Source organism: Nanorana parkeri, unplaced genomic scaffold (genome assembly GCF_000935625.1).
Source record: "Nanorana parkeri isolate BGI_ZX_2015 unplaced genomic scaffold, ASM93562v1 scaffold141, whole genome shotgun sequence".
Taxonomy (NCBI): domain Eukaryota; kingdom Metazoa; phylum Chordata; class Amphibia; order Anura; family Dicroglossidae; genus Nanorana; species Nanorana parkeri.
Window position 1 is genome coordinate 1,499,704 of NW_017306409.1, and position 25,292 is coordinate 1,524,995.

The 25,292-nt window shown below is 41.2% G+C and overlaps 1 protein-coding gene across 1 annotated transcript in view; it reads left to right on the forward strand.

The window, feature by feature from the left end:
* ANKFN1 (ankyrin repeat and fibronectin type III domain containing 1) overlaps positions 1–25,292 on the forward strand; it is a 206,739-nt gene that overhangs the window by 67,926 nt on the left and 113,521 nt on the right. Inside the window, exons 4-5 of the mRNA XM_018554068.1 lie at positions 3,443–3,637; positions 16,695–16,808. Coding sequence (XP_018409570.1) covers positions 3,443–3,637; positions 16,695–16,808 — 309 coding nt within the window. The remainder of the gene's footprint in view (positions 1–3,442; positions 3,638–16,694; positions 16,809–25,292) is intronic.

Consider the following 25,292-nt stretch of genomic DNA (forward strand, 5'->3'; position numbering starts at 1 on the left):
GGATTTGGCTTGGCTTTTACTTATACATCCAGAACCCGGTCTTATCTCGTCTGTAATTTCAGATGCTTTTGTGCCAGCCCCAGAGTTTAAACTTTTTCTGACTGCACCAGGCACGGTCTGAATGTCAGCTGTCCCTTAGCAAGGCTGTCTTGAGGACCCCAACTCTTGTGTTCCCCTGCAGCAAAGTAAAACTCTCTGTAGTTTTAAAACTGGTGTTCCCATTGTATGAGTTTATTAAGTGATGCAAAAAGCTCCCCACTGGATGTAATAATAAGGGAACACATTTTTTTTTCTCGGCCTTTTTCTTGTAAGTCTTTTCATTATGTCTCTTGCAATGCTTATGTTTTTACCTGCTTTGCTAAAGTTGTTCTGGAGAGCAAGGAAATATAATTCTCTTCCAGATTTAGATACTAAACATATATTCTTTTCATGTTTTAATTTTGTTCCTTCAAGGACCAAGTAAACAACATTTCAGATCTGTCATCAACAAAGGCCAATATAATCTACGTCAGCTGTTCTCTGGTTTTGATTTTTTGCTTTGACCAACTCCAAGCACTCCAGTGGCTTATATCACACCCTGAGACTTTGTTGATTATGTTCTACAAAATGTAGACTCATGTACAAAGAAATTCCATCAGTCACTTCCAGAGTTCAATTTTTCAGACATTCCATCCTTTGCTAACATGGTCAATGATATGAAAAGCAAAGAGGAAAGGGCCTCTTCGCTGTCCTGCTCAAATTCCACAACAAATACTCTTATCTCTGCATCTTTATAACCCTCAATTACAGTGACCTTTTTTTCATTCACGTCCCTTTATTCCTTCTTGTTACTATTCTGATGCTGAAAAATAAAGTTACCAATGCATGAGGTCAAATTGTCACATAAACCCAATGATTATGACACTCCCATGACAACAGGCTGACTGCAAAAACAGAGTAAACGATCATAGTAGGTGCACACAGCACATTAGTCAGGCGGTTTCAAATATCTTTTGGTAATTATGTTTAATTTGTGCTGATTAGGTAGAAAATAAGGTATCACACAGCAACTCAACAGGAACTCTCCAGTTAGTTTAAAAGATGATTGCCTATGTGGACAGTCATTCCTATTGGTCATTTTTAAGGTATGATTCAGTCTACAATAAAAATTGTGCCTAAATGATCATTATTTCTGCAGTTTAATCTAAGCATAGCTGTAGCGCATTAAGGTCTGTGTCCAAAAAAAACGACTATGTGGACATCAGTCTGATGTTCTCTAAATACCATCTTGTGAATAATTTAAATAAGGCAGATTCAATTTTTCAAATCCACCCCCCGCAGTCTTCATAAGGATTGAAAAATGCATTCAAGTCAATCAAGTAAATTACTTAATTTTCAAGCATCTGTTCATTTTCTTGGTCACCTCCCCAGACCTAGCTCTTTCTTCCTCTCTCTACCTATCCCACTTGAACTCCCTCTTGGCACATCCCCACTCTTCCTCTGCCAATCCACACTCCTCCAGGCATTCCTTTTACTTCTTCATTGTTCTGGGTGTCTGACTTATTCTGTCATTCAAGCAGATGGATCATCCCTACTGCCTCATAACAGTGTTCTACTGGCCAAGCACCAGCAAAAAATGCTTCAGAAAGGCACAGGCCTACATATGTTAGAAAGCTAGCAGCATAGCAACTACCTGTTGCAGAACTCTGATTAAAACTAGGGTTTTTTTTGTTTCTAAAATATTGTACATTCTGGTAATCAACTAGGTAGGTAGGTGCAATTGAAATCCCTTAGATGCCTTAGTAGGCACTTAAGAATGGTTTATTTGCCACACTTTAAAACCGTCTGATTGTGCACATTAGAAAAGCGTGCCCAAAATCATGTTTATGAACAAGCAGAAGTGAGCAAGTAAGGAGCATAATATATACTCCTAATCCAGGTTTCTAAGGATGGATGGTTGGACATGTTATCCTATCCACAGTTTATGAGGACTTTGTATTCTAAATTTACAAAGGTTTACATTTTTATTGTGGGATAAACCGTAGTATTATCAGCCCATAAAACACATACATACCTTCAATGTTCCTCTGATTCTTGTTATTCTAGATATGATCTTTCAGTTGCACCACCCATACCCGATCAAGTGTGATCTTCAAAGACAGCAGAATGCTTGTTCTGGATCAGTCCAAGCCTCAGTCCTTCCATTGGCTCTACTCACTATCAAACTTTATAGGAAAGAGTTTTGGCAGACAGTATGGGCAGTTTCACAGCCAAAAGTAATTTGTGTAGCTGAACCATAAAACTCTCCTTCGAAGCATCTTGTTTCAATCATTTTGCAGCCAAGCATTGATCTCCGTTTGACTTTGGAAATAGATGTCAATAACTGCTGACTTTTTTGGTGGTTATAAACAAAATTTCTAGGCATTTTTTGGAATTAGATGCATTTCTAACAATAAATATTGCCTGTTTGTTCAAAACGTGGCCTATTTAGCTTGCTGAAGACTGCAAATTTCCCATGTAGTGTGCCCAATTCTAGCGTTGTAATTTCTGGTTGTTAACACACAAGCAATAACAAGTATGTATGTCAGTGCCTGTGATTGATTTCAGAGACCTTCTCTCTGATGTGCTGTAAAATCTCTGTAAATAAGGCAGAGTCATTCACCTTTCCTCTTTAAAGCGGGAACAGCCATTTTACTGTGACAATACTGAAGTCCAGAAGTGCATAAAAATGTTCAATCTCTGCTATTATGTATTGGATTGTGTAACACAGGGCTAGAAAAGTCTTTCAAGTTTCATTTTCATTCTGTCCCCTCAATTCCTGTGTTAGTAACGCATGAGGCATTTCTGTGAGCTGAACTTCATTCATTTGCCCCTTTAGTGATTTCTGAAATAAAGGATAAATAGCAATGAAGGATATACATTAAAGTTCCATTCACAACAGTGCACTAGTGTGCATTGTGCACGTGCACTGTGGTGTGTTGTAACAATGCATCATAGTGTTTACTTAAAAAAAACACCATCTAACTCTATGCACATAAAAATGCAGCAATGCAAACCAACGAATGCAGCACATACCAACACACTTTAGCAACTCAAGGCACCTGTAGTGAACGAGCCCTATGAATAATTGCATCCAGTTTGTATGAAAGGGAAAAACCTGTATGTCTGTTAGGAGATTTATTTCTCATTCCGAAGCCTATTCTTTAACATCAGTCATATTATTGTCATTGCTGCTAAAGAAAAGCTGCAGGTTGTTACTCCGTTTATTGTTTTTTGGAAAACACTTTCTATTTCAAAGAAAATAGCGGTAAAAACTCATTTTGGAAAAACAAAGTAAAATAAAAAGTATATATTACAAAGCAACAACATTTCTTTTTGTCTGCTGCCCATCTAATACGGCGCTTGGATTGCTTTCTTTTATGTAGTTCATGTATATAAGTAGCATTCTCTGTTGTCTGTGCAGTTGTGAGCCTGGAGAGCAGATCGATGCATTTGAGCACACTGGTAGAGGAAGCCCAGCAGCGAATGAATGAACTGTCAGCCAAGATACAGATTGAAGGTTTGGGAATAGACAGCAGTGAGAAGGAGAAACAGCTTAAGTCTTGGGAGTGGAGATATCGCTTGTACAAAAGAATGAAGACTGGTTACGAACATGCAAGTAAGTCGTTTTCACATTATATTAATCCTACCAAATATGTTATTTAGTTACGGGTTAGCACTGGTCGGCTTACAGTAGAACTGTGACCAGGCTGTGTAGTCAACCTCCCTGGACAAAAGTAATTGTCATCAATTGTTTATTCCATATTTCATTAAAAAAATCAGACTTTGCTTTTGATTGTTGATTCAACAGAAAAACAAATGAAAATGACATAGACATAAATGATGAGACCATTAACGTAATATTTTGTTGCACAACCTTTAGAGGCAATCACTACAAACATGTGATTTTCTGTAGCTCTTTTGCACCTGCCAACAGGTGGTTTGGCTCACTCTTCTTGAGCAATCTGCTCCAGCTATCCGAGGTTTGAAGGGTGTATTCTGCATGTTTAAGCTATTTCTGTAGATGTTCGATAGGATTAAGATCAGGGATCATAGAAGGCAGCTTCAGAATAGTTTGTTTTATTTTTAGCTATTTTTGGGTGCTTTTAGCTGTGTCTTTTGGGTCGCTATCCTGTTGGAGGACCCCATGACCCATGATTGAGACAGAGCTTTCTGACAGTGGACAGTACGTTTCGCTCAAGAATTCCTTGATAGTCATGACATTTCATTGTGTCCTGCACAGATTCAATCTAGAAGGTATGTTGTCCGCACACCATTCTGCTTCGGAGTGTCCTTTTTATTGTATTCATTTAGCGTGACATGTGAATGCAACGTTTCAGAGCCTCACAGGACCACTTCCTCCCCAAAGTGTCAGTGATTGAAAGTGCTGTACATCCTTAAATACTCAGTACATTTACCAAAAAACATGAAAAAATAGAGCTACCACCACCCACTGACATCATAATGACGTCATATTCCCGCCAGAATCATTGTCAAAACCAATTATAAGCTCTTAGTCGCACGGTAACATGCTTCATTGCCACATCGCAGTGGGAGAGTCATATAGTATGCATTGTTTTGATGTTTTCATGTTACCTGATGATCTAGGAGTTAATGATCCTCTGATCGGTGTGCTGGTGCCTACCACTGTTGCCGTACAGATTAAAGGCACCCCGTGCCAGATGGGGGCAAAGAAGACCCAAAACATAACCAAGTCACCTTCATGTTTCACAGGTTCAGTGCAAAGGTTCCGTGCTCATTTTTGTCTAGGGAGCTAAAATATGAAAGTTATATTCACCTGAACCACAAACCTGGCATGCTCTTAGACTGATCACTTCATCTGTATTCAACTTCCACTCCAGCGGTCTAAGGTCCTGTGAGCCATCATATTCTACACAGTGTATAGGACGTGAGGACGTCGAACCATCGCTGAAGTGGAGGAGGAGACAGACTGGAGGGAGCAGTGTAGAAGCCAGCTGTAATTGTGATTCAAGTGAATATAACTCTGTTATTTTAGCTCCCTAGGCAAGATGAGCAATTAACACTGGCAGTACAGGGGTAGCTCCACTGCAAGGGTTAAGATTTCATTTTCCTGAAGTTCCGCTTTAAATGCCAAAACAAAGCACAGACATTAAGTGTTGAAATGCATACAAGGGACACAGGCATCTTGCTCAAGGCTTCTAATTTCATTAAGCCCTTACTGCAGAGCATCAGTCCACCCTACTGCTTTTCATGATCCATCCCCTAGGCCACTGCTGAGGACATTTTTCTGACATTCACAGAAGTGTAGCATTTCGAAGAGTTACATGAGGCTTCAGCCTTGGAACAGAGGGAATTTAGGAGACATGGGGTCATCGGAGAAGTGATTATAAGCACACTTCTATTGCAGAGACATTTATAATGTATTTTTTGCAAACCCGTCCCATTGAAGTAAAACCTCCAGACCGTACAGTAAAAGCTCCGATCTCAGTATGTAACGCCATACAGCATAATTCTGCATAATCTAGTTTTTCTGGGCCTATTTTCATGGGTACTTGTTTTTATTTAGTGGCTGGCTGAAGGGGGTGAGATAAAATAGGTTTGTGCTAGATAACATTTTGGGCCACTTTAGAAGTTATGCACTTTGCACATCATTATTACCCTTTCCAGTGTAAGAGTGTAAAAAATGAGTCTCCACTGCAGACGGATCCATGACGCTATAAGCCAATATGCATAATATTCTGTGGCCAGATTGGAAAGTAATATTTAGTCCATGTGGCCAACAAGGATCTTGATGAAGATGAAGTTGATGAAGTGTGGGACACTCATAGTGTGTTGCTGTTAACACCGATGAAGTGTGAGAACCTTGCACCGCCTGGCTGTTTTCTTTATAACAAGATTTTATTTATGCTTTTAAAAAATACATAATAAAACAGATTAAGACGAGAGAGCTGGGCACAGTCATACTCTACCATTTCCAAATAAAATACCTCAAAATACAGATTTAAAGGTACATTGCAATTAAACTTGAACATTTAGAGGGCAAATAGACCACCTGCTTGAGGCCTTTGTTTTTCATTGTTACATCAAGACATTCTGTTGTTTAAAGAATCCTTTTTTGTGAACACCTAATCCTTTGCTTTCTATAAGCTCCAGGTTTTGGTGTTTAAATATTATTCATGCAAATACGGTACTGAACTGACAAGCCTAAAATAAGTCCTCTGCTTCTCACCTTAATCAGAATATTGTTTTCTCATCCCTCTGTCCGGCTTTAGTTCACCAAAAGGAAATGTCCCTCCATTGTCTACATGTGGTTCGGGAGGTGATAGTCTATCTCTCAACCTCAGCTTTTCACAAGGACTGATTCCTTTTGTATTCTGGATTCTGCTGTACCCGGTAAAGGTACACCAGCTTTTCTGTTCACCATCTGTAGGTGACTCCGGTAGACCATCATACAAACTTATGGTCTTAAGGATCAGGTTCTACCCTGTTCTATAAAGGTGCACTTTACTAGATCTGTAAGTGTTTCTCGCTCATTCGGCATCATGCATCTATTTTTCTTTCTTGTGTTTTACCAGATGGATATTCAGGCCTCATCTCTTGCTAGCTTCAGGATTAGTGACTTTGTTTAGATAAACTTATGTAATGTCATGACATTTATTTCCATCCAGATTTGCATTCTTTTTTCACCAAGATCTTGTAGTGATGATTGAAGAATCAGACCACTGTGTAATGTCTTCTCCAGCACATCCCAAAGATTCCCAATGGTGTCTGGACTCTGTGGTGGCCAATCCATGTGTGCAAATGATATCTAGGGCTTCCCGAACCATTCTTTCACAATTTGAGGCTGATTAATTCGGGCATTGTCATCCTGGACTATACCCAATGTGCCATCAGGGAAGAAAAAAAACATTGATGGATAAACCAGGTCATTCAGTATATTCAGGTAGGCTGCTGATCTCATTTTTGGGCCCATTACATGGCTGAACCTAGACCTGACTAACTGAAGCAACCCCAGACCATAACACTGTCCACAACGGCTTGTACGGTAGGGCATAAACATGATGGATGCATCACTTCATCCACCTCTCTTCTTATCCTGATTTGCCCATCACTCTAGAACACAGTACATCTGGACTGATCAGACCACATTACCTTTTGCAATGCTCCAGAGTCCAATCTTTATAATCCCTAGCAAATTGAAGCCTTTATTTCCACTTAGCCTCACTGATGAGTGGTTTTCTTAAGACTACACAGCTGTTTAATCCCATTCCCTTGAGTTCTCTTTGCATTGTGCGTGTGGAAATGCTTTTACTTTTACGATTAAACATAAACGTGATATTCACTGATTTTTTACGATTTCATTTCACCAAACCTTTAAGCGATCTCCAGTCACAACCATTCAAGATTTGGTATCTTTCCAGGTTTTAATAATGCGTTGGGCAGTTCTTAAACCAATTTTAGTAATTTCAGTACTCTCCTTCGTTGTTTTTTTTTTGCAGTGATTATCCAATGGAAGGCATATTTGCTTCACTACAATCCAGGCCAGGCTGTGTGTTTTCATACATCCTGCATAGGTTAATAGCAGTGTTTATACCAGGCATAAAGCAAGTTTGATCTTGGTGTATTATTATGAAGAAGGATATCAGCCTCCAGGAATCACATTGTTGTGCGTCTTTACCAGGCTTAGGGGTCAAGATGATCAAAACCTCCTGCACGGGCAAAGGCAACATGCCTCTTTCTTCAAAGAGTGGGTGGGGGAAGTGTTGTAGATTCACTGTCATCAATAGACATTAGGGCATCTAACATAGCACATTGTTTACAAGCAAGATGGGGTGTGGGGGTGTCCAAAAGATAGGTGTCAGTCTCTGACTGTGGCAATTGGGAAACTGGTATAGAATGCACTCATTAATTGTATTCGCTCATAGTGTAATTAATCTCCAGGGAGGGTGCGTAACAAGCGTATCATTGGGCTTACTTATGGATGTAACAGTGGGGGAGGAAGTATAGTATTTAGCCATTCAGGTCAACATAGATCGTGTTCTATGCCTCTGCTCAAATACAGCTTATTTTGCAAAAAAGCATTTACTTCAAGTTCGCTCCATATAAACAAACTCTTGTTGTCGAAGGGCATTACCCCAAGCTAGGTTAAGAGATTCAGAGGGGTCATTAAGATATGCTGCTTCAGCAAGAGGGGCCTGTGAGGCCTAGTCACGAATGCGACTCTGGGACTGCCTGTGAAGGTGAGAAACTATACTAGTTGTTATACCACAGGAGTATGCTTTAACGCTTTTGCTGCCAGGTTCTGTGCTCCACTTTTAACCTCAGGTGGCCTGACAATTTTTGCAATTTTTTTCACTTTTTTTACTTACAACTTTCAGAGTTTGTAGAAGATGCCTGGAACCATTAAATTTTCTGAAAGCACAGGGCCGATAGAATAAAAAGATGGTTCTACTCATTTTGTAGGTTTTGTAAATTTTGTCGGTTGCGGGATAGTTGTGGAAATCTTTATCAAATACAATATAACTTTAAAAATTCCTGGTAAATCCAAACGATAAAACTGTATTGCAGTATTAAATAACAAATATGTTCCTTTTTGTGCAACAACAAAAGTTGAATGTACACAACACTGTAAATAAGCAACTTGCTCTAAAAATCTGGTGATTGACTTCACACCTATGTGTCCAATCCCAGGTGCTATATGTGTTTGTGTTCTGCTTTTGGCATATGTTACAATAAAACAATGCAAACATTTCTCTCCCGTTCATTGAAGGACACAGGCAACAGATCGTAGATCCTGAATGGTAGGGTAATATCGCCACCTGCAGGAGAAGGACGCTAGGCACAAAACTAAAGACCAATTACAGCCTAGGGGCGGCCCCTGCCGGTGGCCAAACCCCCCACCTGCTGACAAGTCTCCAGTTTTTTGCCTAGCGTCAGGAGTAAGGAGCTAAAAAATTTTCTCTGGAGAATTTTTTTCCTTTCTTCCGTTTGATTTAAGAGAAAAGGATTTTACGGTGAGTACAAAATCCTATTTTTATCTCTTTGCAGCTCATTACAATGAGAGTTGATTGATTGTTATTTTAAATAAGGTTAAAAAAAATAAAACTCAAGCGGTGATGGATTGTAACCATGCACTGGAGTACGTGCACAATGCACATCAGTGTGCGTTATGCGCACCATACCATGTGCCCTGATGGTGTGAATAGACCCTTAGTGTGTTTTGCACCCCAACATATCACAGTGTGTGTAGTGCACAAGTTATGTGTGTGTGTTTGGGGGGGGGGTATCAGCTGTCTGTCAGAGCTGCAATCTGCTGTGCTGTGTGTCACCTATCATGCCCGCTGTCTCTGCTGGGGGAGAACAGCAAGGATTGGAGAGGATACAGAGGGGAGCAGATTGTCTGAACATAGCGGAAGGATCAGTGACAAGGCACAGAGCATATGAGGATCTGTCAGTCAGGAAACACAGTGATGCCAGTGATGCTATTTTTTAATGAATGGAAAAGAAACCATTAACGAGTTTGTAGAGTTGAAGTAGAAAACATTGATGCCGCATCCAAATTTGATGGAAAGAGAGAGACCCAGAATGGATTAATCTTCCCAAAAAAAGGGCAGAGGTTTTTGGCTCCAATCTATACAGAATGAAAGTGGACTATGATTTGAGACCAGTCATGGGAGGTACTCAATGAAAATTATTAGGAAAACAGGTTAGCAATAACTAAAGCAAGAACTGGGAGTGATATGACGATGAAACTAAGGTGAGGTCTATCCAGGAGTGGGACTGATGTGGTGATGAATCTAAGGTGAGGTATATCTAGGAGTGGCAGTGATGTGATGATGAAACTAAGGTGAGGGCTATCCAGGACTAGGAGTGATATGATGATGAAACTAAGGTGAGGGCTATCCAGGAGTGGGAGTTATTTTGACAATGAAACTAAGGTGAGGCTTATCCAAGAGTAGGAGTTATGTGACGATGAAACTAAGGTGAGGTCTATCTATGAGTGGAAGTGATGTGATGATGAAACTAAGATGAGGCCTATCTAGGAGTGGAAGTGATGTGAAGATGAAAATAAGTTGAGGTCTATCCAAAAGTGGGAGTGATGTGACAAATAAAAACAAGAATATTGACAGTCATCAGGATAGAGTTGGTGCCATACAACTTTTTAAGTTACTGTTTAGTAATTGAGCAGCAAATGTAAACCCCCTTTTCTCTGTTTTAATGCGCATATTTAGTGTGTTTATATAGTGAGTAATTACTCCAGTGCAAATGTTACCCACTGACCCGTGTGATTATCCATGCCCCATAAAGGGGCCCTCCACATAATAAAGTCTGGACCCTGTTATTTCAGGGGTTTTTTCTCGTTTTTTTAAACGTAAAGTTTCACTTTAAAAGCATGGCTACAAATATTCCCTTTTTTTAATACCAAAAAGCACAAATTAAAAAAGACATTAATGCTAATTTATCCCTTTCCCCCTGAAACACACACTTCTAGACGTTGAAAAGTTGGAAAGGATCTGATATCTGCCCATGATGGGAATGCAAGGCCATCCAGTTCCTGAGATATGTAGGGTTTGAGGTATGCATTGCAAGCTCCATTTATTCTGAATGCAAAGTGTCTCTGGGGCGACTAATTAGTAGCTGGAGAGAGAGAGAGAGAGAGAGAGAGAGAGAGAGAGCGCGCAGCTTTTCAGAATGCATGCTGTGTCTTCTCTCTCTGGGTGGTCCTTATTGGCAGGGGATAGACACCTTTCCAGTTCTACCCAGCAGGCTTTTGGTAAGAACAAGCTCGTCTGTGATTCCACACATTAGGCCACTCGTCCATTTTCTCCAGTGCTGAGAACAAGCTGTCTTTTCTTCCCTTCTCTCCTGTCCTTAGTCTATTTGTCATATACTCAACTGGTACCTTACAGTCGCTCCCCTTTGCCTCTGTTCAGCTGAGGACCATAACGTCATCTTGCCCCAGTGTAAACCACTGTTCATCAGGCTTAGCTCCAGTAACACTAGACAGCTATATAAATGCATTACTATAAATTCTTTTTTTTTTGCAGTGTAGAATATCTATGATGAAGCTAATTTTATCATGTTTATGGGTAATGCTTTTTTCTTCTCAATACTGTGAACATAATCAGCCTAATATCAGCTTAATGTAAGAAATGTATCTGGCAGCATCGGGAGCAGTCGGTATCCATGAGATTGGCTTTTCTCATGTCTGTGGGTACCGTTAATGACATTAATGCAACAGAGATAACTACCTGGAGGCTACTACAAATCTGAATGTGAAAAATCAAAATATAGGACATCAGGCATGTTCTAATCAGAAAGTCACATTAACAATGACATATTTACCTTTAAATTCCTTTAAAAAGTGCCACTAAACCCTAATCTTAACCTTAAAGTGCCATTAAAGGATAACACCCCCCCCTTTCCATGCTGCTTTTAAGGACTTACCTTAATTGATGCCTCTTGATTTAATCATCTTCCTCTTTCCAGTAGTTTTCAGCAGTCCCTCCAGCGCTGGTGCCGGTCTCTGATCCAGCGCTGACTGCTGCGTCTTCCTGTTCCACGGAGTCTGTGCACGCTGCCAGGATGCCTGCATGACTTACACTGTGTCTCTCCTCTTCTCCCGGCCGGAGATCTCTACTGCGCATGCACCCACCCCATGATCCTTCATGGCCTCTCAAGAATCTTCGGACGGGAGCGAGTGGCGGAGACACAGGTAAGTAAAACCCTTTTTGGTAACTTTTTTTAAAATGTTTTTGCATATACCGTGTTTCCCCGAAAATAAGACAGTGTCTTATATTTAACGGGCGAGGGGCGGGAGGAAGCTGCGGCCGGTCTTCACATGTAAAATTTTATTACATGTGCAGCTACCCCGAAGGTATGACCTAGCGCTATCTTCAGGGATGTCTGTAATATAAGACCTAGGTCTTATTTTCGGGGTAGGTCTTATATTACAGAAATCGCCGAAGATAGTGCTAGGTCTTATTTAATTCAATTAATTCAATTTAAAAGATAGGTACATGTTTTTAAATAAAGAGTACATTCGTTCCCTCCCCTACCCCAGTCCCTTTTTTTCTGTCTCATAGCAGCAGGACAATTGAAATACACATCCCACATACTGGATCCTGAGATAGGCTACTTATTCGAGATCCCATGTGCCAGATCCCTTACCCTGCTGCTTCTGTGTGTGTGTGTGTGTGTGTTCTCCTATCCTTTAACTTCCTACTTCTAATCCCTAACACTAAATCAAGCTCTGCAGCAGCATTCTTACATTATCTTGTGCCAACAACTGTCAGTCCCATTCAAAGATTTAATAGTGCCAAGATCTCAGTACTGCAGACTGATTTGCTAAAAGCAGAACCATTAGGATAGTTCATTAAATTGTATCTTCAATTCTGAAGCTGGGACGGCTGAATATTAGCTGATATATTAGGCCGAACACCCATAATATCTTGATTTGTTTTTTTTTTACTTGGGTCATTGGGATTAGGTGTAAGTGTGTCTCTTCCACTGCATGTATATATTGTTAGTATCAATGGGGTTTTCCAATTCATACAGTTTTGCTTAGACCAGGAACGGCAGTGCTCTTACCTGCAGTGCCTTTTTCTTCTACTATGTAGTATTGCAGTGCTACCATGAAATGCTATGGTGCTCTATGAAAATCTGTATATTTTAAAGGTCATGATATAGGCCAGGTGTATGCAAACTCAGGCCTGCCAGCTGCGGTGCAACTACAAATCCCATTAGGCATTGCAAGACTATGGGAGCCACAAGATTGACTCCCAGAAGCAGATGCATGGTGGGGTTTGTAGTTTTGAACCAGCTGGAGGGCCTTAGTTTGGCTACCCATAATATAAGCTAGATGACCGCAAGACAAGGGTCTGACTATCTGACTATACTGGGAAGCTGTGAAAGATAAGCAGTTTGGCACCCCAATAAGATAAAGATTAAAATCGAATAGAGTGTCTTATTTTTTAAATATTTCAAAATTCAGTCAATTCAAAAATCCTATTTAAGTTATGTAGGTTGAACCACCTACTTTATTCTTATATCTTTGAGCTTTCAGATTTAACATTCCTATTACAACTTTTCCCTCCGTACCCTGGAGTCTCTGTCCTCCTGTTGCAGAACAGGACTTGTCAGTGGTCCTGCATTTTGTTTTACAAAAAGTTTGATGAAATCAAAAGAAGAGCAATAACAAGAGAATACAAATAGTAACAACATAAATGCAACAACAGCAGAAACAGCTACGTACAAAATCAATAATATGTAAGCACAATAAAAGAAACTATGGAGTAAGTGTTTTTCCCCATAGTTCTCTTTAGGGTCATGGGAGGGCATATACTAACCTCCTCCCGTGACCCAAAGCTCAGTATATCGCGGTCTATTGCCCTCGATATACTGAGAGCACCGCAGCCGGGACGGATCCCAACAAAACTGTCGAGATCCACCCAACTGCGTGAGTGACAGCGGGCTCTGCCTACCTAGAGGCAGAGCCAGCTGTGCCCGCCTCCTCCCCTGGCCGTTCCTCCACTCAGCACTGTCGGTCACCGCTCTTTGCAGGGAGATGATCGGACAGTGAGTGAGCGACGGTATGCGTTCGTTCACTTCCCGATGAATACAGCTGACCTGTGACAGCTTCTTTGTCACAGGTCGGCTCTAACTATGAGGATGAGTGGAAATCACTCACCTCATAGTTCTCCTTTAAGTCAACAGTGTGGACATTACTCGCACACATGAAACATTAACAGGAGTAGTATAGAAGCAAGTATAGTCGTTGAGGAATGAACACAGTAGTTCCAACTCCGCTACCTGTAGTCTGCAGTAGCCACAGGGCCCAGGGGGAGAGTATCATCAGCGAGCGGTTCTGATGGTCAGCACAGGCAACCCCTGTAGCAGGTGGTGAAAATCATAAGAGTAGAATAGAAAGGAAGATAACAGGGAAAATAGTGGAAAGTGAGAGGGAGAGGAGCTGCGTCTGGGTCAGGATGGGGCAACAGGCTCACGTTTCAGCAGTGTCATTAGAGAGAGAACATGGTATGGTCTAAATCCATCGTGCAGACATAGTCCAGCCAAGGAGACCAATTTTTCAGGTAAGTGGAGTAAGAGTCTTTAAGGATAGCCGTAAGCTTCTCATACACCATTATGCCCTTGACCCTCTGCTTGACCTCCAAAAAGTTCAAGGCCGTTTTTTTCCATGCCTCAGCTATAATCTGGCGGGTAGCTAGGGTCCTGCGTTTTGTAATGTAAAATGAATGAGAGGTCCAGTAGGTTTAAGGGCAGTCAGATCTGTTATGCTTATTGTTATGTGATAACAGGAAGGTATGGGGTAGAATGCAGAGGCGTCGGTATAATTGTTTGACTGTTTAATATTCCTAAAAAATAGTCCTATAACTAGGGCCGAAGCTAGGGGGGGTGGCTGGGGGGTCATGTGCCCCCGGTGCCACTTTAGGAGGGGTGCCACTGTGTGTGTGGATAGAGAACTTCTCCCTTGGGGAGGGTGGAGCAACTCTGAGCCTTTTCCCCCGGGTGACAGAAGATCTAGCTTCCCCACTGCCTATAACTACCTCCAATAAATGTCAGTGTTATAGATGCTTTGTATGGTGACTGTGCTTTTTTTTTTTTTATTGACCTAATATATTTATTACTGAAAGAGGTCTTCCCGCACTCTCTGTGCCTGCTTTCTTTTTTTATATTCAAGTTGCTTGGTCAGTATTTGTCCTTGCCCTCCTCTGCAACCCTCCAATGATACTGACATAACTTCCAAGGAAAATGTTTATTCTGCTGATATGTGTTGGAATATGCTTAGTTTACGTAGACCTTAGCGAACTGAAAATCTTACAGATTAACCTCTATGGTAAAACTATGTGTGTATTATGCAGTTAGTGTTTGTAAGGCTGGCAGATTCTTGTGAGACATGTTGAACTAAACGTCTCTTATTTACATTGAGGTGTCTAGTGACACAGAAACACATTGAATAATACAAGCGTCAAACCTGTATTTACTGAGTATTCATCCTATCAATCACAACTGTTGCAACTGTGAAAGGTCGGATGCTCCAACCCCTCCCATTAAAGGAAATCTGCAGCCTTAATAAAGTTTACTGTAACTGTATTCAGATTTGACCATCATAACCTAAATATTTGTGGCCTCATCACCTAAATACTTGTAGCATCATCACCTATTGTTTTAAAAGCCTTTTTTCTTTCTATAATGTTTAATATGTCTACAATGAAGGAGCCATTTTGCTCATGAAATATACAAGATGGGCCCCCTGTTTGCAGGGCAGAAAACTGAGCTTCAGTGCTTTTTTTTTTTACTAACTCTTTCCAAGTGTATGGACAAAACCTCGTCAAAAGTTACATTTGCAAATGTTTGGTTTAATAGAAAGGCCAACCATAGCAAGTAGTCACATACCTACCGTGCAGCAGAGTTATTTTGCTTTACTGCTTCTTGTCTCTGCAGATCTTAAGACAGAGCTTTGTCTTGAGAGCAATACTCTGTCTAATTTTTATTCAAGGGTTTGGGTTTTTTGGGGGGACTGTGCTGCCTGACATACAATTAGATTACAGAGGGCACATCTACAGATCTGTAAATTAAATCTGATCATAACAAGATGACTGAGAAAGCATTTGAGAAAATGATCTTGAAACTGACTTGTATTATTTGACATAATATTTTACATGTTATGTCGAGAAGGGACAAAAGCAATCAAAAAGCCTTCACTCTAATCAGTGCGCAGCATAGAAAAGCCTTTTTAGAAGAGAAGATATTCACTTGTTTTACTCTTTCACATATCCCCCCAAAAAATCCTTATTTCAGGACAATGAGTGTCGCCACGCCATGCACATTGACATCAGTCCATGCCCTCAAGGAGCTTGCAATCTAGGGTCCCTATCTCACATACAAAGGCCAATTTAGACAGGAGCCAATTAACCTTCCAGCATGTCTTTGCAGTGTGATAGGAAACCAGAGTACCCGGAGGAAACCCACGCGAGCACATGTACATTAACACCAGTTCCTGCTGTCAAAGTGCTTACAATCTAAGACCCCCATTCACACAGAGCTACAAGCTTTTTTAGCGCTTTTATTGAGCTGAGCTACAGTGCACATTTTGTCGCACTACGTTACGCTTCTTTTGGCAGTCTATCAAAGTCTTTTTGGGCCAAATCGCTTGAAATCCACCGCAAAAATAGGTCATGTTTGAGCTACATGCGACATCGAGCTGCAAGATGTGAACATCTCCACTGAATAACCTACCAGCATATCTCTGGAGTGTGGGAGGAAACCCATGCAAGCACATAAGTCCCTGCCCTCAAGGAGCTTACAATCTAAGTTTGGTTCAGGCTATATGGCCATCAACAGTGCAGTGTGTGGAAAGAAGCCATGATTTTCTTACACTACACTGATGATGAAAAAACAGCTGTATGCAGCTCAGAATAAATTGTTGTATTATTTCAGGCTATATTTGCAGTATACACCACCGGTTCTGGATACGGATCTAGCCAATGGGGTGAAAAACAGTGATTTGTACGGCTCTGCCAACTGTCCTGATATGAGGAATAATCCTTTTATTTTTGGGACATGTGATGGAATGAGACAGATACAATTTTAAATAGAAATAACAATATACATACAATGTAGAAATTTATTTATGGAACTGGATTTGAATTTTTTTTATCTTTCTGTTCCAGGAGTCCCTGAGGCACCAACCAATGTCTGCCTCATGATCACAAGCAGTTCGTCCCTCACCGTCACCTTCCAAGAGCCTCTAAGTGTCAACTCGGCTGTTGTGACCAAATACAAAGGTAAGCCTGGAGTCTTTCAAGAGACAAGTGCTGGATTGTACTAATCTAAATGTGTGTCTACTTGTCCCGGTGACACCGACACTCCTCATTTTATATATTGGTGTCTCAGGGGCAGTAAGTGAGGGAATATCACCCCAATGTGGACATAATAATAAATTATAATCTAAACTCTTCTCCCCTCTATCCAAAACAAAAAACAACTGCACTATTAACAGCAAAGACTAGCATCTGTAAAAGCTGATATATTCTCATCCCCGATGCTGTTCAACTGACCATGGCAGATTGCCCTTGTTTGAGCTGTTTATAGCTCACCCACTGATATTTAAAACTGAGCACATTGTGAGTCATGGATCACAATCTCAGCAAAGATCCTGAAAGAAAGGGGGGTAGCTGCCTATACCCATGTTCCATGTTAACTTTAGACCAGGCCCTCCAGCTGTGGTGGAACTACAAATGCCATGAGGCATTGCAAGATTCTCACAGCCATGACTCTCGAAGAGAGATGCATCATGGGATTTGTAGTTTCACCACAGCTGGAGGGCCCGAGGTTTGAGACCCCTGCTTTAGACCATCTAGTTTGCAGCACAGTTCAGTAGTGGATACTTTAGGCATACTGTAGCTTGAAAAAAAAGTATAAGGCTCATAATAAAATATAGAGGCTGCCATTGCTGGCTTTTCTTGCACATGTCTGGTCATGCTTATCCAATAACCTGGATCAAGTGTTCAGGTTGGGACTTCTGAGTTTACTCTCCTGCATACTTTGTCTCAGCCAGTGAACACGTGACCATGACAGTCAGGAAACTAATAAAAAAGTGAACAATGACAGTGCCCATATTTCCATCCCAAGTGAACTACATTGAATCATGTACACTTGCAATTTTTTTTCTGTAGTTTAGTGCTTCATTTTTATTTAGTAACGCACTAGACATTCTTCTTTAACTCTAATAACCATGTAATGTGCCTGGTGGCAGAAGAGGTGGAGCTTGTGGTGAAGCGTGCCATCCTGTGTGCCCCGGGGCAGCATGATGTCTGTACACAGCCATGGATTATTGCATATATATACACGTTTCCCTTTGTTCTTTATTTGGTCTTTGCGGGTGTCTGCTTTTCTATCCCTCCAGGTCCAAACCTGAACCGGACACCAGAATATATTTGCATTATATTGAATCTTTGGTTCAACTGCCTCTTTGTTCCTCTTGAGATCAAAAATGAGACTCACTATGTTTTTCGTTTTTGTGCTAATGAAGGGCAAAAGGTGACTGTTAAGATGGGCACACTTATGGTTTATATTACACCTGTCACAGTATGTTATGTTTCAGCCCACTGGGTAAGACGGATGGAAGAAAAACGTACAAACTTAATTAATCAGAGAACAAAGTTATTAAGTACAAAAAGATTTGGTCAGTACATATTGCTTTAGGCGCTGTGCTAATTCTGTTAAAGATGGAAATGTGAAATAGTTCTACTTATTAGAACCTAATGATGCAGAATGTGCAGGTATTACATCCTTCCTATGTGTCTAGAGTACACAGGATATGCCACAAAATCAATCCCAAATGCCTCACTATTTACAATATATGGGATTTATTTTTACAGTCTGCTTTTTCCTGTATTTATATAATATCAACATATTCAGGCTGCCTTTATAGAGTTCATTTAGCACCGAGGACACTTTCTGCCCTGGAGCAGCAGTTTAAAAGAACGTTTGAAGATATAAATATGGAAGTTTCAATTGCTAACTTATTTTAAAGGTGTAAACTCCCAGGCTGGATAAGTGATCCAGGATAAGTATGGTGGTCAGGTATTTCATGGTCACTGGCTGCAGACACTTTCAGAGTCTGTGACTTACTAAAAACTGAAACATGGCTGAGAATACCATCTGTGGAGAATGATGTGGCAGCCCTATATTTCAGTCCTAACGCTGGGTTTCATTCAACCCGGAAAACGGCTGGTATTGGACCTCGGCAGAGGTGAGTCTGCTCTGGGGAGGAATTAAGTACTGTAGCCGGAGGTGGATTTACAAAATAAAAATGTGTGTGCCTCTATTTTTTCAAGGAAATATTAGCTCTGAGTTGGGTATTAAGAGATTAGCTGAGGTTTCCAGCTATAGTCCAGACAAACAAAAAAAAATGGCTGATAATCCAAACAATCCCGACAACTAAAAAAATAATCATACTTCTTGTCTAATAAAGTGACCAGGTGATGAAAGGCCGAGTCCCATACTCAAAGTAGGACCCTAAAAGTTGTATTGATCTGTAGAGCTCACCCGCTAAGGAGCTTCTGGAATAACCGGGTCATCACTAGTCTGTCTAGGGGATTTGGTCTTCAGCTGCCCCATTAGCATTTAACCGCCCTCTTCTAGTGCCCACAAAGCTGATATCCACTCCAGTAATGCAATGCTGAATAACATTTATTAAACATCTTCACACTGGGGAGAGAGGGTATAGGGATCCTAGACATCCAGGGTGTAACAGATAGACTCCAGACTCACTAGACCTTTATTAGTATGTCAGTGTAGATCCACTTGTGATACAGTGAATAGTAATTGGAGTAACAGATGAGCAGGGATGAGCACAAATCCTCAGTAGACGCCAGCCATGCTCCTGAGGTCCTCTGCATTCTGAGTGCCTTAAGTAGCCATCCATCTTCCTGGTTCCCTGGCCTACCTCACTACCCCATAATTGAGGCCTAGGGAAACACTTCCCACACTCCAGCCTCCGTTCACCCTCAGGCCTAGCCTGGGGGGTGGCTGGAAGGCACACAGTCCTGTGCTAATCCATGGCTGGTCCCGACTAGTCTGAGCATATGGCAATTCACTCCAGTATATGTACCCTATCCCAGCATGCATCACTGGTTGAGAGAACCCCATTGATTGGCTGCTGTACTGCACATACACTCAGTGCGTCTCATTGGCTGTCCCACAATACGGCAGAGTCATACTCCACCCAGGTACAGTCAATGTCAGACACCTGAAATTAACCATATAAATGCCACTATAATCCAGCCAGGCTATCTACAGCCCTAGAAATCACTAAATGTCTAGTAACCACCTCACAAAAGGTGATGGGGGCTACAGATACAATAAAGAAAATCCAGAAAATGCCCATTGAACCTGTGTACCCTTTCTCACAGCTGTAAAAGCCCAGATGTACCAGTAGCCATAATGATTATTATATGATCCAGTGCAACAGGTTTACCTGGTTTTCAGCATCTTCCAACTAATCACTTTTAGTGATTCAACTCTTTTACCAACTAACCTTTTGGAAGCTGCCATAATACCATGAACATACAATACACTGAATTAAAGAACCATTTCAATTCTCCTAAGGATCAAACACCCTCCATGTATGAATGGTGCACCCACTGCAGGTGGATAAGAGCACTTTAGTTCCCACTTCAGGAAACCATCCAGGGAAAGCATTCCTCCAAACAACCGCATGGTGAAATAGGCTTCACAAAAACACCTAAAGAAGTAGGTAGGGTTTGTCACCTGCACAATATTTTGTTTACAATTAGGAACAAGGGGACAAGGTGTATAAAAACATTTAATTTCCTGGCAGGTGTCACAGGACACAATACAGGGGACTTTGCATGCTACTCCAACTGCAGGAGGAGGGGAGGGGGTACAAGACTTTGGGTTGTAAGCCCACAGTGCTCCTGGTAACCCAAGGAAATGTAATCTGTACCACACAAGGGAGCATAGTTTAAAAAAAAAAAAAATAGCAAGGAAACAAATTTTTGTTACTGAAAATATTGGCATGATTTGGTAAGTCTGAGTTGTGCGCTGTTGACTTATATGAAGTGTGAATTTTAAGTTATCTTTAAACATACAACTATGGCTTCTTTTTATACCTTTTCTGTAACGTTACAATGCTTGTATTTTTGTTGCAGTGGTCTTCTATTCATGATAGGTACAAGCAGCTGTTGTGATGTTGTTGCTTGTAGGAAATTACTATCCCTTGGAGATAGCAGTGCTGCCCACTCTATGCAATGACTAATACGAGTGTGATCAGCAGTGACCTTGCCAACCTTGGCACACGTCGCCAATATTTTCTTCCACGGAGGACTAATATTAAGGGAAATCATCACTCTAGGGTCTTCAGTCATTGGAATTTATCCTATGTGTAGTACAAGGGATGGACTTGTTTAAATAATTCTGTATGCCGTTCAAGCAAAATAAAACTGAGAGCACAGCCTTTGAACTGGTGTATCTCAAACCAACGCAGCCAACATCACACATTCTCAATGACAAAGCGGGCGTTGGTTAGCTTAATGAAGTATAATGAAGCCAAGTGGTAACAAGAGGAGGGTGGGGGTACAGTTATTTGACTCAAACATTTTATTTTTTATTTTATTTCCAGGGAAATGTAAAAAAAATCCCCATAAAGCTCAAATATATAATCACTTAAAAAAAAACAACTATTAGGTGTTTTAAACCATGTTCTGTTTGGTTCTTTATATTATTTCCCTATCATCTTTTGCACACTGTTTGAAATGTAAAAAATTTTTTCTTGTGTTTATGGTTTTACCGATTGCTCAAATGAGACAAAATAGATTAGAGGAGTGTTTGACATGAAATCCTTGTTTGGCGGCAGGAGAATCATCTACAGTAGCTACGGCACACTCATGTCAACTGTAGGCAGATGTGACGTCACCGGCTTTCTGTACTTGAATGGGGGAGCAGAAAAGTGTGGAAGTGAGAGTGGATTGCTTAGGTGTGTAGTTGAGTGCCGGAACAACCATTCCAGCACTCAGCTGCAGGCCATGGCCCAGATTCGTGACTCAATAAAGTATCGGGACAGTCCCTCAGAAACGGGGATGATTGGGCAGTATGGCAGTAAGGAGTATAGAGTAGTGGTTCAGACTAGCATCTTATGCTGTGCATTATGATCTAAATTGCAAACATATGCAACACATAGCATCTGATTTACTGGCTTGTATGGTTTACATTTAGGAAAAACTGTATGTATTAGCTTAGGTAGACATGATGGGGTTGACTTACTAAAGGAGTAGAGCATGTTCACTTTCAAAATGAATTTTCATGTCACTTTAGTGAATGAGATGAAGTTGTGCTGAACTCTGTTATCCAATCATGTGCAAGAAAAAATACTGTTTTTCAAATTCTGCTTGCACGTGATTGGGTATTCTTCGCAAAGTGAATTTTCACATTGTTTCACCTTATTTAGTAGGATATGTGAATATTCACTTTTCAAAGTAAATATGCTCTTCTTTGAGTACATTAGGGTCCATGTCTGCAAAATGTCAATCACTGTTGCAGTAAGTGTTACTGCAGAGACATTCTGACTCCAACTGTATTCTCCCACAGGCCAGTGCGCAGCTGTATGACATGTCTCAGGGCATGTTTCCTGATTGTGGCAACAGTGGACCCTGCCTTTGTGATGTTTGTCAGCCAAGCCAGTTGCGGTCTTCGTTATGACAGAGTGACATGCAGGGGTACAATTGGGAGACAGGGAAAAAGGGTTGTCACCCTATAACAGGAAGCGACTGAGTACCTTCAGGACAGAATCACCAGTTGAAATTTTAATGAATAAGTGATTCGTGAATAGCATTAGCTATGCATTGCTTTATTAAACTTTTTGAATGGAGTGGTCCTTTAACTCTATTAATGCACCAATACAGATACTAGTATTGGTGCTGATACTGAGTATTTGGGCGAGTACTCCTATCTGAGTGATACCACAGATAGCGGAAATTCCGGTAAGAGGGATATCTCCTTTTGACCGGCAGCGCCGAGGGAGCATGGAGTCGGCCTCCTTTCCAGTCCGGAAGCCGCCGCGGCAGATTATGACCCACCTTCCGGCTTCCTGCTTGGTTAGGAAGCCAGGCTGCCTAGCAACAATTCAAGCTGGTTTCCTGGCCAATCAGGAAGCTGGACGACACCTCATGACCCGCCGTCCAGCTTCTTGATTGATCAGGAAGCCATGCAGCCTCGGCAAGTGAGGCCAGTGTTCTTTTGATATAAGACTAGCTTCCCAGGCAATCAGGAAGCTGAGCGGCGGGTCGTGGTCTGACGCATGGCTTCCTGATAATTGGGGCACACGACACTGGTATTGGTACTCTATATCGGCGAGTACCAAAAAAATAAAATATTGGTACTTGTATTTGATACTGAAAAAACGGTATCGGTCCATCTCTATTTAATTCTTAACATATATGTTTAGTCAATACAGTTTTGAAAGAAGGATTAGCATCTCTGCCAGGATTTTTTTTGCAGTCTATGTCCTTTCTAGATTGCTTCAGCCTCTCTTTCTGTCAAGGCGACCATTGTCACCTGGGACACAAAGTGATTGAAAATACAAACTTTTAAGAGTTAAAGGAGAACTATGAGGTGAGTGATTTTCACTCAACCTCATAGTTCGAGCCGACCTGTGACAATGAAACTGTCACGGGTCTGCTCTATAGATCGGGAAGTGAGCGAACGCATACCGTCGCTCACTTACTTTCTGATCATCTCTCTGCAGAGAGCTGTGACTGTCAGTCACCACTCCCCGCAGGGATTCCCCCCCTCCCCGCTCTGATCCTCCAGTGCTGAGTGGAGGAACAGATGGGGGAGGGGGCATGCACAGCTGGCTCTGCCTCTATATACTGAGCTTTGGGTCACGGAAGGACGCTAGCATATGTCCTCCCGTGACCCTTAAGAGAACTAATTAAATGTTTCAAATGGGACACATGTTACAGTGTCAAATGTCTAATGCTGGCCATGCACGTTGTGATTGATTTAGGTACAAGTGATTGCAATTCATTGTTGAATAAAATATCGGACAATGCAACACACACATTATTATTCTACATTTATCATGAGAGCTCACTAAATTGAAACAAATGGAGGGTCTCTGGTTTGCAGTTTTTATTCCATTTTATCAGTTTAGATACATTAAATGATCCTTTGAATGATCATATTGATATGTGTATGGCCACCATAAGGGTAGAATTCCGCTCACTTTGGCGAGTTATCCTCTGACCTCCTGTTGGGTTTCTACTCCCCAAACTACAAGAAAAGGTTTTGGCCAAAGATACATTAAAGCTTTTAAATCTATGATCCATCAATTGAATGACTGCTTTATAGAATGCAAGAAAAGAGTAAGAAATGTTTAGAGCAGTACAGTTTTGATAGCATTTGACACTGTGCTGTTATGAATCTCTAGCGGTTCTGTAGGCTTACGTATCGTACATTGTTTCACCATTCAGCCTCGTAGCTACTTTTCCAATAAAAACACGGGTAATGCTTTTGTGTAATTTCGTCCACATAGAACCGTCTCTGGTTACCTGCTCCCACATTAATACACGTCAAAGCGCAGCTATGGTGATTTATCTGGAAAATATTGAAAAACTGAAGGGGGAAACAATTGCCTTGTTTAATGTGCAGTGTCCCAAAAATCATATAAAATCATTCTTATTGTACTATTATTACAATGTTATGCTTGATAAAGAGAACATCAAGTGTTCAGCAACTTTTGAAGTTCACACCACCTAGTGCTATGCATACCCACATGCAGTATACTATTATGCTAAATCCGGTCCTGAGGAAGCAGAATTATTGCAAAACGCATCAGCACGGGGTCATTGCTGTTGATTTATGCATGTAATGTACATGAGTTTTGTATATGTCAAGACAGACTGTGGATGTTACAGTCAGGGCCGGTGCTAGGATTCTAGGCAAGGTAGGTAAGTGAAAAAAAAACATAGCGCAAACATCGGGGCATTTTGACAAGTACAAGTACTTGTCAAAATGCCCTGTTTTTTCCGCCATCACCCTGCAGCGCCGTCAGGCGGCCGCCTGACTTGCCTTGCGGTAGCGCCGGGCCTGGTTACAGTATGTATGTGTTTTTATGATTTTACATAGAATACATCATCAAGAACCTCTTGTATTTCTTTATACTGTATATTTGTTATTAGAGTGTTTAATGCCACAAAGAGAGTCCCCAATTATCTGAGGTAAACAAATTTACTCATATCACACAGTCCAGTCCATCTCTCCTCGCAGACAGACAGGCACATAAAGTTCCTTATAGTAATGAGCGAATAGGCTGGACCATACCAGAGTACACACATTAAAGGGTAAATCTGCAATGAGCAGATGTTCACCTTGGATCACAGATCCACCAAAGTGACCCAAATGCTCCTTTGCTGGTGAAGGGGCCATTTCTCTGTGCAGAGGATTTGGGGTAACCAACAGACGGTACTTATACTAGCTGTATTTAGAAACATGTACTTATTTCTTTTATACTTATTTAACTGGATTAACCCATTTACTGCAATGTGTATCACACAATGTGACATTGAAAAGGGTAAAACAAGCTTACCGCAATATCAGCTTGTTTTAACATGTATCTCTGGGCTCTCTGCTTTATTGTAGAAGTGATCGGGGTGGCTATAACGTCAGCCAGTCATGTCTACAGGCGACCTGAGTGCAAGTCCCCCCCCCCCCCCCCCCCTGTGTTCCCCGGGTTCTGCGCCCCAGTC